Here is a 15,094-nt window from a genome sequence, read left to right as displayed (position 1 = left end):
AACAGTTCGAACATTTAATAAAATAAAATAAAACAGAAAAACTATGAGTCTTATTTAATTTATTATTAATTTCAATGCATTCTACATTAAAGTTTAAATGTTTATAAATTTGATAGGAGCATTTTCCAAAGAAATGTTTCAGACAAAGTTTACTTATTTTTTCCCATAGAATCCAAATATGTAACATTGTATAAATGGTCTCATTTGAAACTTTGAAGTTACCCCCCGCCTCAAGGGGGGACGGAAGTGGATTTTTGTTTGCAGAGTTAGAAAGGCTCCTCGAATATATGAAATTTCCTCATGAACAACTTTTTGATAGGACAAATATGTTTAAAGTTATTAGCTTATAACACTTTATGTGGGTCACTCTGTATATGTGTATATATATATATATATATATATATATATATATATATATATATATATATATAAGAAATTTAGGAAATTATAATGAAACTGGCTGCACTGTAATTGTTGAGCTGCATAGAAAATTTTTCATTCCTTGCAAAATATATTTTTAATTAACTGACTATGTGAATTTGCTTTTAGAAAGACTCACGTTCAGATGGATTCGCTTATTATTACAAAAACTTTGCATGTCCGCGAGTATAAATTTCGTAAAAATTAGAACGGATTGTTGTACATTTCATCGAAAAAAATGCGAATTCTTTAACTAACCCATGTTTCAATTCGTGTATAGAATAATATTATTGTGTAATAGAATAATATTTATTGCGGACAAGTACAATAGAAAAGAAAAAATTCATACAAAATAATACGAATTGAGTTAAACGAACTCAATCTCGGGGTTGTATATAGTGAACTAGCTGATTAAATTTCAGCAAGTCTTTGTGTTCTCTTTTCTCTTTTTATCTCCCGTTTGTATCAGACTCGAAATTTAGTTCAATATCGTGATCGTGAAGCTGACCAAATTCATTATCGATCGTATTTATCGTCTAATTTATTTAATCCTTCACCAGAAGTAGAATTATGCAGCTAGCTCGTATTTTGTAGCTAAATCAACTTTTTGCTAGTTAATACAATTTTTTTTTCATACACGACCACGTTTTTACTTTTGTTAACATTTACCGTCAGTCAAATTTTCTTGCTGCAATTCTTATGTCAGGCTGTTGATCAGTGTTCCTCCTCGCTGCAAATAGATTAGATGAAGCGCTGCAGCGCTAGGCCGGGGGGCGTGCTGAAGGGCATGCGAAAGCGATTCTCGGTGCGCCCCTGGAGGCGGCCACGGTAGGACACTCGGTGAGGTTTATTCCTCATCGTTAACAAAGAAAAAAAAAAAAAGGCTGTTGATCAGACTCGGTTTTCATTCGACTTCAGTTGATTGCACTCGCGTGAACTTGCGTAACCTTGGAACTAGTTTCTTTTTCCTTGATTTGTTGTTTGTTCTTATTTTCATTATGGATTTATATCTATAAATAATATGTGACTTGCAACACGAGAAAATCGCGAATGAACGTCGTTTCTGCGATGAACGCGATTCGACGGCTATGTGTTTTTAACGCGACCAAGTAGTCGTTCGTGAAGTTTCCAAGCGCGGCCATTAAAATATCGCACGGTCGGCGCGGTTCACGGTCTAGTCGGTCCGCTTTTTGCTAGCAATCCACAATGTAGTTCTGCGCGCGTCAGTATGTAATTTGCATAACAAACGATAGTTCGCGAGAGAGATAAAATAAATAATCGCGTGGTCGAGAGACTAGCTGCTATCGAGTGTGGCAGAAGGTGATACGAGTGTAACGACAGCTTGACGCAGCCGATAACTCGACTTCCGTTATCGTTCAAGGAAACGTCAAATCTATCTTCGTCCCCCACCCACCGCTTCTTGTCGATCGTTTTCGAGATCTCATTGTCGTGTTACTGATTGATGAGTGCCATCGATTCGAGGGCTTACGAGAGGATTCTACCCCCAGGAATGATAGAAGGGCACGGAATATCGGTTAATCGACCGCGTCTACAAGCTGATTTGATACGTTGGGGCCATACATTGATGTAACGTGCATTATATTTCTATCTTCATTATACCGTCGGAACGGCGACACGTCAAGGAAAAAAAAATGAGGGGAAAAAATTCCATCGGCTCTCCACAAACGAAAGAATTGAAATGACAGGAACGTATAATCCCTCTATAATGACCTATACTAAAAAAAAAATATAATCTTATTCTCAGCGAAATATCCTCGCGTGCGCGCAGGAAATCTAATTTAGAGAATTCCTCTTACATATAATTCCTCTTACATATAATTTCAAGAGGATTCATACAAAACCAAGAAGAAAATATTCCATAAGCACAATATCCTCCAAATTAGGGGAAAGTGTTCTTAACCGGTTCACTGGTGAACTCGGAACCAATGTTTTGTGCCAAAACTGGTGAGAACAAAAAATTCCGCATTTTACATAAAAGCTTATTTAATAAGGGTTTTTTTGGGTAGCTGATTACGAATTCGAGGTCAAATTTGTCCCGTTACTGGTACTTTTACCCTATGCACCCAAAACTAATATCCTTCATATCGTTCATTATATTTCTAGGGTCAAATTTTCTCTAAAGTCAATTCTGAATATATTTTTATATTGTTTCATTTTATAATTTATAATATAAAATTCATAATATTTCACTAGCTAATAACCCATACAGCACAAAATTTCTTGACGTCCCACAGATTTCCTGAAGACATAGAAACGTTCCCAGGACGTTCTCAGGACGTACTCTGGACGTCTCCTGGACGTTAATTTGTGCTTAGGGAACGGAGTATTCATGGAATCATACCGAATATCATACCGAGTTTGTTCCATATCTGTAATGGAATACCAAAATTAGTCACTTGAAGCCGCTATAGTGGATCCGTCATTTTAAATTTTTCAAATTTGACCTCGGATTCTTAATCAGCGATCCAAAAAACATGAGGGTAGCAAGTTTTATGCAAATCCGTTTAAAACTGGCGGAAATATACAGCGAACACATACATATGTGCTTACCAGTTGTAGCACTTTTTTTTCCTACACATACTCGTATATGTGCGCTTACCAGTGAACCGGTTAAAGCAAGAGGAATTTCGTGTTACGTGGACCGATCTTTTCACTCGTGTGCAGCGTGAATTTCACGAGTTTTACTTGTTCGCCCAAGTCGAAATTTAGGTTATACATTGAGCACGCAAGTGTATGTCGCCGAACTTGTAGGCCCGTGAAAACTAATGTTCGGCAATACTAACGACCAAAGGTCATACATTTTATATCTTTACGTCCTTCAGTGGTGCGATATATCTATAATTCTTAACGACAGTGTTGTTATCGTCATATTACCGTTGCGTAGCTTTTCTATCATATATTATATTTACGCAAGGACAACATAATAATACTGTCATTAAGAGTTACAGAATCGCACACAGAGCCGGCTGTTCCAACTTCTCGGTAAGTTAACTGATAGTTAAATCTTTGTCTAAGTTGAAAGAAAAACAAAGACAGACGTATGATTTAACTATTATTTAACTTGCTGAGAAGTTGGAACAACCGGTTCTTAATCCTTTCAACTCCGAATTAATTCTATTCGCGAGAATAATTTTTTCTCTATTCATTATTGTTCCTAATAATGTAAAGATGATCTAATTTTTTTTTTTAATTTTCCAATAAACCATTTTGGAGAGATCAAAATGTTGTTTCAGAAGAACAATCTTTTGATGTGCTGCACTATTTTCAATGCAAATTATATTCTGCATTATAACAATTTTCTACTTTTTATATATCGTAATAATGCACGAGAATATTTTATATAGTCCACTTTTATAATAGGTAAAAGCAATATTAGTAAATAGCGATTATTTATGAAACAGCCAGTGTCGAAGTGAAGAGACGACGAGTCCCGATAATATATTTATTAGTTCTTACTACTACAATTAAGGGGACTAGAGGGTCAGACTGCCTGAAAACCGTGCTTGTGCTCTTTCACAATTTTTTATGATAAACAGAATGAATATGCGAATATGTTATTTTGACGTGTATTTATACAACATATAAAGAGAAAAAAAATATAATTTTGATGATTAAATACTTAATATAAGTGGTACGTAAGCTTTCGTCGTTATCGTGTAAATCACTGATAAACTCGTGAAAATATTTAATTTTGAAATATTAATTTTCTTAAAATAAAAGAACTGAAAATCTAATAATATTCCATTAAGATATTTGCAATTTTGTTAACTTTTACTCGTTTTTTATCGTTCACACGATAACGTTTTTATCGTTCAACGACAAGTTTACGGAAATTTTCTACCTAAAATTCAGCTTAATTGAACCACCGAGAGTCAAGATATTACTGCAAAATAACGACTTTAAAAAGAAAAACGAAATATATTTTAACTGCATATACCATACACTTATATTGAGTATTTGATCATCAAAATTATATTTTTCTTCTCTTTATATGTTGTATAAATACACAGCAAAATAACACTTTCGCATATTTATTCAGTTTGTCATAAAAAATTGTGAAAGAACAAGCACGATTTTCAGTCAATCTGAGACCCTCCGGTTCCTTTAAGTGATAAGATTCCGCCTAAAATCGTAAGAGACAGAGTTGCCAACAACGTTTGATAGTTTGGCGACGAAACATATCGATTAGTCTGGGTCGATTCGAAGTACGAGTTGCCTCAGGGTAACGACGAGTGCGAGAAGGTTAATAGTTTTGATCCCGATTGATCACCATTTTTCTTTATGCTCGACTTCGAAGATTATGCGACAAGCAATTATCTCAGTGGCTCAAACATTATCCTTATACTTATATAATGTGTTCTTACAGTGTTGAGATATTGTAATAATCCGAGTCGAAGTTTTAATCCTATTTTCAACCTCACTATTTCATTCAATATCTATTTTGATATTCTAAAGCTTGTAATACAACCTATTTTGATTCTAAAAAAAGTGAAAAAGGAAATTGCGGACATCATCAGAGTCAAAGTAGGAGTATATTGTATCATCAGAATTAAATCTACTTTGTTAACTAAGTTTCTATTGTAAAATTCAAGATTTAAAGTATAGAGCTAAAATTTCGACTCGAGATAGCATTTTTTAGAGAGACTTATAGCTGATTATAAATTTCAACTCGAGTGATTTCCTCTTATCATACGCGACAGAGTGCAGCGATATTATTGCTTGTCTCTTATATAAGAGGGTATTCTGCTTCAAATAATCATATTCCTCTTGATTCAAGGGGAAAAAAGTTTGAATAATATCGAGTAGATTTCAAATTAATAGAAAGCTCACTTCGTTAGAAGAGAGATATTCTTTTGACGAGAGCTCTCGCTTAGAATATAGGATTACAGGAAATACCTTGTAACTAGAGTTCTCTTTTCTTCTGAATGTGAACGTGATTTATTCATCGACACAAATAGATTTTAAAATTTAGTCTAGCGTAAGTCCGGGCAAAAAAATTTTAATTGCGCGTTTTGAACGTTGATGTTGGAGTTTACCTGAGCGAACATGTTTTATGAATGTTTAATTTGGCAGATTTTAACTGCACGCGGTGTTGTGTGTGCTTGCTGACAAAGAATCGTGAACAATATTAAACTTTCGGGGCTTCGCTTGCGAAAGAACGTGAGAACAAAGAGCGCCGAGCAGGCCGTGCAAGTAAATTGCTTAAATTAACGAGACAGAGAGGGAGAACGTCCGCGCGTAAAGGCGTTGATTTGTATGAACATACGGTCGGCTACGACGTTTCTATTCCTTTGCGCGAGTATTACTCGCTCGAGACTTGAAAATCTTCGAATCCTTATTTGAATAATTCATGTGTGAACACGTCGGCCGTGTGAAATACGATCATTACTCAAAATGAGCGTACGGCATATTGAAACTTATTTGCGGAGCGTACGCTGAAAGAAAATCAACGGAGTTCGACAAAACTTCCTCGACGACAAACGCACATCGCGCCAGCCGGAGTTGCGTTACTTCGCCGCGAACTCCAGCCACGCGACGACGGAATTCGCATCGAATTTCCCATAAAAAGTTCTCCCCGCCTGCTCTTTCGAGAAGATGCGCGAGAAGGGTCGCGGGGCTTTAACCGGAAGTTATAAAGATCGATAGTGAATGCAAAACACTCGTGTCTTCGGCGAGAGACCTGCCGGTGAAGTTCTACAGAATTTGCATATTTCTATACACATTCGCACACAAAGAGACATGAGAAGCGAGCGGAACAAAAGCGCGCACGTGCACGTGTGTGTGTGTGCGGCGTTACGAACAAATTTCATAATTTTTAATTTATCCAACGAGTGGAAAAAAATGTGTTCGCGCGCAACTTGCCGTATTTCTCTCCTTTTCCCCTTTTTCTTTTCGAGCATTACTACATCGAAGAAGTGTTGCGGCAAAGTGTTTTAATTAACACATGATGGAAACGATTCGATAGAAACTGTTTGTTGTGGCGTGCTTTCTTTTCGCGTGAAATTATACCGAAGGGAGGGCGGAACGCGCGAATACTTTTTTTACCTACTGTACGTGTCAGGAGCACGAGAAATGATATTATAGAGATTGCCTTACTAACCTCACTCTGCGTCTCCATGATTGGCGTTATTGGCAAGTTACAAGGATGAAACACCACGGGAACGTCACGTGAATGTTCGAACACCAGATCTGAAACAAGAGGAATTACTGCCTGGATTTTGAAGCTCTCAATGCAAAGAAAGTTGAAAACATATACTCCGAAAAAGAAAGGAACGATTTCATTGAAAATAAATATTAAGAATATTTTCCTTTTAGTTTTTATTAACCGACTTCGAAAACAAGATGATTCTCAATTTGCCTTATATATTTTTTCATTTGTGTTTGCATATTCTCTCATAACTCGAGAATCGTTAGATATACTGATGCGAATTTTTTCGTAGCTTATTTGGTATGTTGTCTACCTGACTTTTAGATTAATTCTATTTCACTACACTGAGAAAAAGATACTTGAAAACTTATTTGTGGGATATAAAGTTTGTTTCATAGAAATAAGCTTGATTTCGGAGAAACCAACTTTGTTTCTCAGAAATGAGCTTTATATCTCACAGATAAATGTCCAAAAATTTTCTACTCAGTGTTCGGGTTTGTGTTCCGGACCTGAAGATTGGATAATTCTATTATTTTCTTGAAAAAATATCCGAGAACATCTAGACATACAAGATAAAACTTTTATTTTTAATCGGTTTCAACAGAATCTTTTTTTAAACCAACTTTTAGTAAATAATTGAGAAGTACGAAATAAAAAACTTTAAAAAGGAATAAACCGCTACCAGAAACCTCAAAAACCCTAAAAAGAGAAAATATTTTTGACTCAATATTCTTACAATTCTATCTTGATATTCTAACGATATTAAAAAACGGGCGATGGGAATTAAATAGATTAAATATATATAACTGTAGGGAGATAAATAATAAAAAAGATTATTGACTCAATCGATCAGGTTTTTGCGCCCACTTCTATATGATATTGTTGTTATGATATTGTTGTTATGATATTGATGTTAGAATAGAATTGTCGGTACATATTGAGTTAAAATTATATTTCGTACTTTTCAGGGCTTCTGAGATTTTTGAAGATTTCTTTTCTTTTTTAAATTTTTTATAAAAGAATTTTTTTATAGGAAAATCCTTGTGAAGTCATATATATAAGAGGATTCCGCTAAGGATGAGATTGCATTTCTTTTGGGTGTGTATATGTGTATACAACACTTTAATATACTGAATAATCGCCACTTATAAGAACATTCATAAAATTCAAAATAGATGTGAATCTCTCTCGCGTGTATCTTCTCCAAATAAATAAATGCCACTCAAAAAAGCAGCAGCGTAGATTTTTATCGCTCCACTTTCTTTTCTTTTTCGAGCTACCTTTACGCTAGATACTGCCATTTCACCTGAAATTGTGCGAGCTGCACGATACGCAATGAAAAATAAATGTACCGGTAAATGGAGCGCGAAGGTGCGCCTAATGACGTTAGACTCGAGTGATAAATGTAGCGCGATAGACGCGATCTGCGGAAAAAGAACGTTACGTAACGTCGCGCTCGTGGATTTATTTTGAGAGAGTCACCAGAGGATCCTCACGACACTTCGCGCGGTATATTTCTTTTGAATTCGATATACGCGTGTTGGTGGACGATTTGTCCTAATTTTTGCTCGGGTTACGAAATCGCGCCGATATTTTCGCGTCCAATTTTACGCCTCCGCGACTATTTCCATCTGCTTCAGTCGTGTCCACAGGACAGATCGATTCAATTTCCATTCTATTAAGATCGGCAAGCGACGGCGCTTCCCTGCAGAACGTAACTAATCGTAAGTCTTCGATGAAACCATTCTGAACGATCTACCGCGAAGGTCAGGTACGTGATTGATAGAGCTCCGCTGTCGATCAGGAAGGAAAAGAGGAAAAGAAAGAGAGAAGGGGATAGAAGGGGAGAAAAAGAAAGAGAGAGAGGGGGGAGAGAGAGAGAGAGAGAAATCGAGTGCTCCTTACAATCCAGTCAACCATCTAACGGTTGAAACTTATTGAACTCGTGAACGACACGTCATCCATCGGGAAGTTTGGCGCACTCTTCGGAAGTATTGACGAAGTCCAACGACCGATACCAATTCGAGACGCACGATTTGGCCTACTAAACTTCACGAAAGAAAGTTGGTTAATATCAAAGTTGATCTTTATCAAAGTAACATGTTTACGCATTGCATATGGCTCATGGGATATCTGATGTTTAGACTGATTTCCTAAACAACTGCTGCGATCTATCAGTAACTGAAATAAACATTAGGATTCTTATCAGCCACCAGAGAGATCTGGCATCAATGCCACGTTGTTTATAGTATTAAGAGAAGCCGCTTTGTTTTCCTTCCTCAGATTTTTTACGAGGTAAGATTCAAACATTTTTTGCTTTAGTCGATAAATCTAACATATTGACTATAATGTGTCGATCAATAATAAGATCAAATTTTAGATTTGCGGAGTTAGTTACTTGGCAATATTTTTTCTGTTTTGAAATTCGTTGAGTTGCTTGGAAAATAGCGGTAATTGTCTACGTATAATTGCGTGAACTCTGCTTTAAATTAAACACATACTTCCATCTATCCTGCCACTTTTCATATACTCTCTACCCTGTAATATAATACATAAACATATAAGTATCAAATTTAAATATTTTTTAATTGAACACTGTTTTGTTGTAGTATTTTTTCATCTCTCTAATCTGTCCCGCTCTACCCCTCACTCTATATGTTACTTTCTCCCTCTTTTTTCTCTCTAGTTCCATCTCTTTCTCTTGTCTCCATTCCTTTCCCTTTTTCATTAAAAAATTCTGCTATCTGCATATCGTTCTTCGTCACCCCTCATTCTCTTAACCGTAGTTGTCTTTTGGTCTTTTTCTTCTTTTCTTTTTCTTCTCTTTAGTCTTTTAGATAATCTTTTCCTTCTCTTTTACATATTCTACAGTATACAGCTACGGAAACTTACGACAATCTATCACACAAGAACCCCAAAATAAGTGAACGTCAAAGCACGAAAAAAGAGAATTTTTCTGCGCAAGGAAGAATCTGGCACAGTCATGTGTATAATGCGCGGGTCTTAGGAATGGGATAGGAGAACAGAGCGCTGTGCGCAATGTATTAACGTGGCTTAATCGATAAACGTAAAAATAAAAATGAACATCGGGGGTTCTTTGCCAGTTTATTTTGCTTTGTCATTCCAAACGTTTAAGATAATACCCTGAAAATAATTTCACCAAATGTGCATATATTTTTTCATTTGGTTGGAGCATATTTTAAATGCATACACAGAAAAAAATTAGTATCCATTTAAAACTAATAAATATATATATAATCACACATTAACAATTATTGCTTCATATATAAGCAACGATATATAATTTTGTTAGAATTTTAAAATTTTGAACTTCAAAAATGTTATAATTTTACTTGAATAACTCCGTTTAACGCTATGCGGTCTCATTTGAAAATTAACATGTCAAAAATAGATTATTTTTGATATGTTATAGATTATTTATATTTATATTTATATTTATATTTATATTTATATTTATATTTATTATAGATAGATTATTTTATAGTATTTTTCTAAACAAGAACGTTTTCTTTTTTTGTGTACAGTGACCTTTTGGAGTACATTTTTAGTCGCGACGGACTCGCATATATTTCGTTCGTGTTCTCAAACATTCGGTGCTGTTTTGTTTTAATACCGTAGCGCGCGAGAAATTGTGACTTTTCGCGCATTATCTGGCACTTGGCCAACACACCCACGCATTAACGATCGAGTACGACTTTCCGACGCGAATCTATTTGATCGACATATCAACATCCTGTATCCGTGACAATCGCGTATTTCCGATGAAGATACGAGCAAGTCGGGCTGCGATCTATCTGCCGATAGTTCGCTCATTGCATCGTCGCGAGAAGCCCTAAAATCCTGTTCGTTCAATCATTATTAAATTACCGGCCATTGAACTCTTGATTAATTGCAGATGCGCTACGGGCGATAGAGCACGTTGCAGCAATTCGCCTTTGATTGGCGAAGCGTTTAAAATTTAAATTACTCCATCAGTTCGTTCTCTATCCGCTGCGGAGATATATTAGAGGAGAACATAGGAACATGGAATATCCATTGTGTCTGTAACGTGTAGAATTAGACGTTTAATGTTACGATCACTGTGCTAGCACTTTACGCGCCTGCTATTAATATAAACATGGCGATCGAGCTTCAAGCTAAAATGGGCAAAATCGAGATCTTATTTTGCTGAAAAGTATGTGTCACGCACTTCGACATCTGAAATTCCTACGCTCTAAATTTTTTCGAATAAAATCCCGCTCGAAAAGTGGAGTGACAGCTGAGTCACTCAAATTCCAGTGATTTTTCGGTCGCATAGATTGAATTTACAAGTAAATATTCATTCGTCTCGTGAAAGAGATTTCGCTGGTAGAAATTTAGAAAGTATTTTCCAAATTTTATCGATTGGAATTCGGCTCAAAGTGATGGGATGAGTCTGAATCGCCCATATTCAGAATGACTTTTTGCTCATATAAAGTTCTCCTTCCCTAAATTTTATTTACTCACTCTATATGAGTGGAAAATCACTCTGAATTTGAGCGATTCAGACTATTACTTACTTTTTAAATAGAATCAATAAAACTTGGAATGTGCCTTCTAAATTTCTTGATGATTCAGAGTGATTTTTCACTCATGTAGAGCAAAAGAATCATTTCGTATAAGTGAAAAGTTACTCTGAATTTCATCAAAAGAGAAATTTAGAAATTATACTCTCTCTCTCTCTCTCTCTCTCTCTCTTTCTCTCTCTCTACAGTTTATCGGTTAAAACTCTACTAAAAAAGCGGAGTGACAGTTGAAATCGCTGAATTTAGAGTGGCTTTTCACTCATATAGGGTAAATCAATCAAATTTAGCAATCTTTCATTCATATAGTGAAACATCCGTCCGTACGAGTGAAAAATCACTTTGAGTCATCGGACAAGTGTTTCCATTTGGAATTCAAGAATGAATTTTATATATTCCAGTATTGCAGGAACAAATTCACTCTAGCTGACTGAAACGTTTACTCATGTGAATGAAGAATCCCCTCTAAGCTTGAATGAAACATTTCACTCTTATAATTTCCTAAGTAGCGGTATTTCCATTGTTTCTGGGAGCGAATTTTCACGGACCCGTGATTTCGTCCTAAGAAATTCAGAGAGTATCTCATCTAGTATTTCTGACTTGCACCATGAACGTCTCGTCACTTCTATGTCTCTTTGTGTGAAACTGCAAGTTGAGTCAGAGGCTATGTTCTACGGAAAAGGAGAAAAAAGGAAAAGGATAGAGGAAATCCCTCGAGAAATTCCGTAAGAAATTTCACAAGATTCACCTCTATTATTTTCCCACTGATCGACGGCTACTAGCGCCGGCAAATCTCACGGTCGAATTGCCGCCGCCGCCACCGCCGCGTATGGTGGCGTGTATCTGTGAAAATAGAATTTACGACGATGGCAGTTAGCCAACAAATCATTCCAGCCTAAGCGCACGGTCCAACGCGGTATCGATCTCCCCGTCCGCGAATTCGTAAACACACAAATTAATTTAGACACGCCGTTAAATCGTTTGAAAGCCTCCAGCAGCGGCGCGCGAATGGCGCTCGCAAAAAGCGCGTTATTAGTTATATTCGCGGCCTCGAGACTCACTATTCGTCTCGAGCCGTGTAAAGCCTTACATGCAGTGCGGGAGCTTCGCTTTCGATGGCACGCCATTCACGAGCGACCGTCAAAACGGATCGCAGCTGTGCTCGGTGCCGTCACGCTTATCCGTATTTGACAAGCGATGTCACTGACGACAAGACGACTGTGCGTGGTTTCGCGCGAGGCCTTCGTCCTCTTCCGCTCATCTTGCTCGCCTCCGAACACGCCGCGCCGCGCCATCGTCTTGCCGACCTCGCTAAAAGTAGCGCAGAGTTTACGAGTATTAGCAAGATGTCCCGCGGGCGTCGGGTGTCCTTTTAGCGGCGGACACCGCCACGAGTAAGTGAGAAAAACGACCGGTTGCTCCCGACTTCGCTCGCCGGAGTCACTCGAGATTATGAGTTGGCGGATTTTCGCGAATCTCTCCGGGACCCCGAGGACGTAAACACGGGCCAGGAAACAGTTCGTTTCCTCATCTTGCAATCTGGCTGTGCGCTGCTTCACGCCAAACTTCCACGGTCGATCGACCTTAAGTAAAATTAAATTTAATTCTCAGCCAAACTCACTCACCCCATCTTGTCCCCGAGAGAGAAAGAGAGAGAGACTTGCGCGCCCGCGTCGGAGAATTAAAAACTTACAAACTGTGGTTTCCTACGACGAGCACTCGCTCTTCGGGGACTATCGACTCCAAGTTGTTCGCGAAATTTGTTGCTGCAACAATATCCAGCGTGACCAAGAAACTCCCTAACAATATGCTACGAAAGCTGGTCGTAATCGAACGTACATGGCTAACCGCACCGCAACAGGATCCTTTGAATGACAATTACTAGCTCGAGCCCTTCGGCACTTTGCTGACGAGACAGGGAGAGAGAGAGAGAGAAAGGGGGAGAGAGAGAGAGAGAGAGAGAGAAAGAGAAAGAGAGAGGAAGAAAATGAGAGAGGAAGAGCGAAAGACAAGCGTTCTCTGTCTCTATCTCTCTGTTACGCTATTCACTGCACCACCAGTTCCGCAATTACTTCGCGTTGCCCGTGTTCCAAAGAAAGGATAGATACTTCTCGTTGCTCCGCTCGAATTGATACTGCTCGGGGAAAATGACAATCGTTAACATGTCACGCTATCTTGCGTGCGAAAGCCTTCTTGTGAAATTAACTTTTTGCGACGCTATATTAGGAATTATGCAAATTGTACGCGCGAATCGCTCGGATTGTACACAACTGTGTACGAATGGCGAAGCCAAGAAATAGTGCCTACAAGATGATAGTCGTGACAATCGGATTAATTACGTCCGGGATTTTTTATTTAGATATCTCGCTATTTAAAATTAAATTGTGAACAGTGGTGATGTTATCGCGCGCGGTTTCTTTATCGCGCGATGACATTCGAAATAATCAATTATAATAGTCATGTGCAAGAATTGCGATAATCAAGGCGGTAAAAAATCTTGTTTACTTGAATTCTGATAACATCAACCGGAATTTTCTAGTTCGTTCATATTTCACAAGAAATTTGTTTACCAACTATTTGCTGCCAACCAAATCTTTTTCTCCGTGTAGAAAAATCTTAACTCGACTCTCTCGAGTAGTCAGTCTTCTTCTAATTACAGTAGTTAAACAACATTTCAATTTATGCTTAGTACGGTGGTTTCAATAAATTCTTAACAAACTTAATTTGCCTCACGACCTCCTTAAAAGATGTATTCCAGAATCTGTGCGGAATGTAAATCACGAGGGAAAATAACAGCGCTGTTTTTTTTTTCTTTTTACTGCAAATTAAAAATAATCGCCACGATAACGATAATTGCACGAGCGGTCATGGATGATGAGAAACGCTCAGTTATTCAACGTGCAAGTCCAGTGAAAAAAACAGCCGCGCTTATTCTTTCCGTGCAGGATAACCGTCGTATTATAATTATAATGATGTTAATATCCGGAATAACGAAAATATTCCGCCATTTAAAGCCATTTATGAATGACAAGACGAGGTAAAGTCGAGCTGTTTTGCGTGCGATAAATTTGGAAAAATCGCAACGGTGATCATATTAACGTTCACGCTTGATTAAAATGCATTGCTATTTAAAACGTAATCGAGTCGAAATGTTGATCTTATTGTAGGATTCAAGGTTTAACATAAGGCCAAAATTTCGATTCGAGCAACGTGAAGGAGCGGTCGGAATTCTTCTCCTTTGTGCAAGAGGAATTCCGTCCGAACCATCGCGTCGCCGTTCGGCCGGATTGTCACAACTCGGGCGAAAATATATTCGGGGGACAATCGTATCGGGACTGCGCGTTGGAGAATGTATGTATATCACGGTACAATCGTATCGGAACTCAATTTGTGCGGGTAACGTCGTCTCACTTACATATTTGCTATCAATTCCATGGGAAATTCCAACGAGATACATCATGCATGCAACACGTGAAACAGGAGCAAACCGCACAGCAAGAGACAATTATTTGCTATAAACTTTCGCAATGCCTCGAATATATCGGCGGATGATTTGTCTGCATGCTTGATATTAATTCGTCTCGGAAAGAAAGACATTAGAAGTGTTAAAGAAGGTCGAGTCCTTATTTTGATGGAGGGTTTTGTTATTTGAGATTGTTTGAACTCGTTTAAACTCAAAATTTGGTTTTTCGCGAAACAATACTATTAAAAAATAACGATAGAGGGACACAGAGGTAAAATATGAAAAGGATAATGTCGTAAAGAAAAAGTGAAATCGCGGAAGAAACCAAATATTGTTTTCCGGAGTTTACCAACATAAATACCAACGTAAATACAGATTACGTAAATACGTAATTTTACCAACGTAAACACAGATACATAAAATAATATTTTATCTAATAATATCTTATCATAAAATAATATCTTATCATAAAATTTAATT

The 15,094-nt window shown here is 37.4% G+C and overlaps 1 protein-coding gene across 7 annotated transcripts in view; it reads right to left on the bottom strand.

Moving 5' to 3' along the window:
* LOC116847823 (calcitonin gene-related peptide type 1 receptor-like) overlaps positions 1-15,094 on the bottom strand; it is a 130,190-nt gene that overhangs the window by 101,958 nt on the left and 13,138 nt on the right. For all 7 annotated transcript variants that reach the window (XM_032823238.1, XM_032823233.1, XM_032823231.1 and 4 more), the window contains one exon: positions 6,542-6,630. In XM_032823238.1, coding sequence (XP_032679129.1) covers positions 6,542-6,559 — 18 coding nt within the window. In that variant the 5' untranslated portion in view covers positions 6,560-6,630. The remainder of the gene's footprint in view (positions 1-6,541; positions 6,631-15,094) is intronic.

Source organism: Odontomachus brunneus, unplaced genomic scaffold (genome assembly GCF_010583005.1).
Source record: "Odontomachus brunneus isolate Ranch 3 - 2012 unplaced genomic scaffold, Obru_v1 Obru_scaffold_083, whole genome shotgun sequence".
NCBI lineage: Eukaryota > Metazoa > Arthropoda > Insecta > Hymenoptera > Formicidae > Odontomachus > Odontomachus brunneus.
This window is presented reverse-complemented; position numbering and strand designations above follow the sequence as displayed.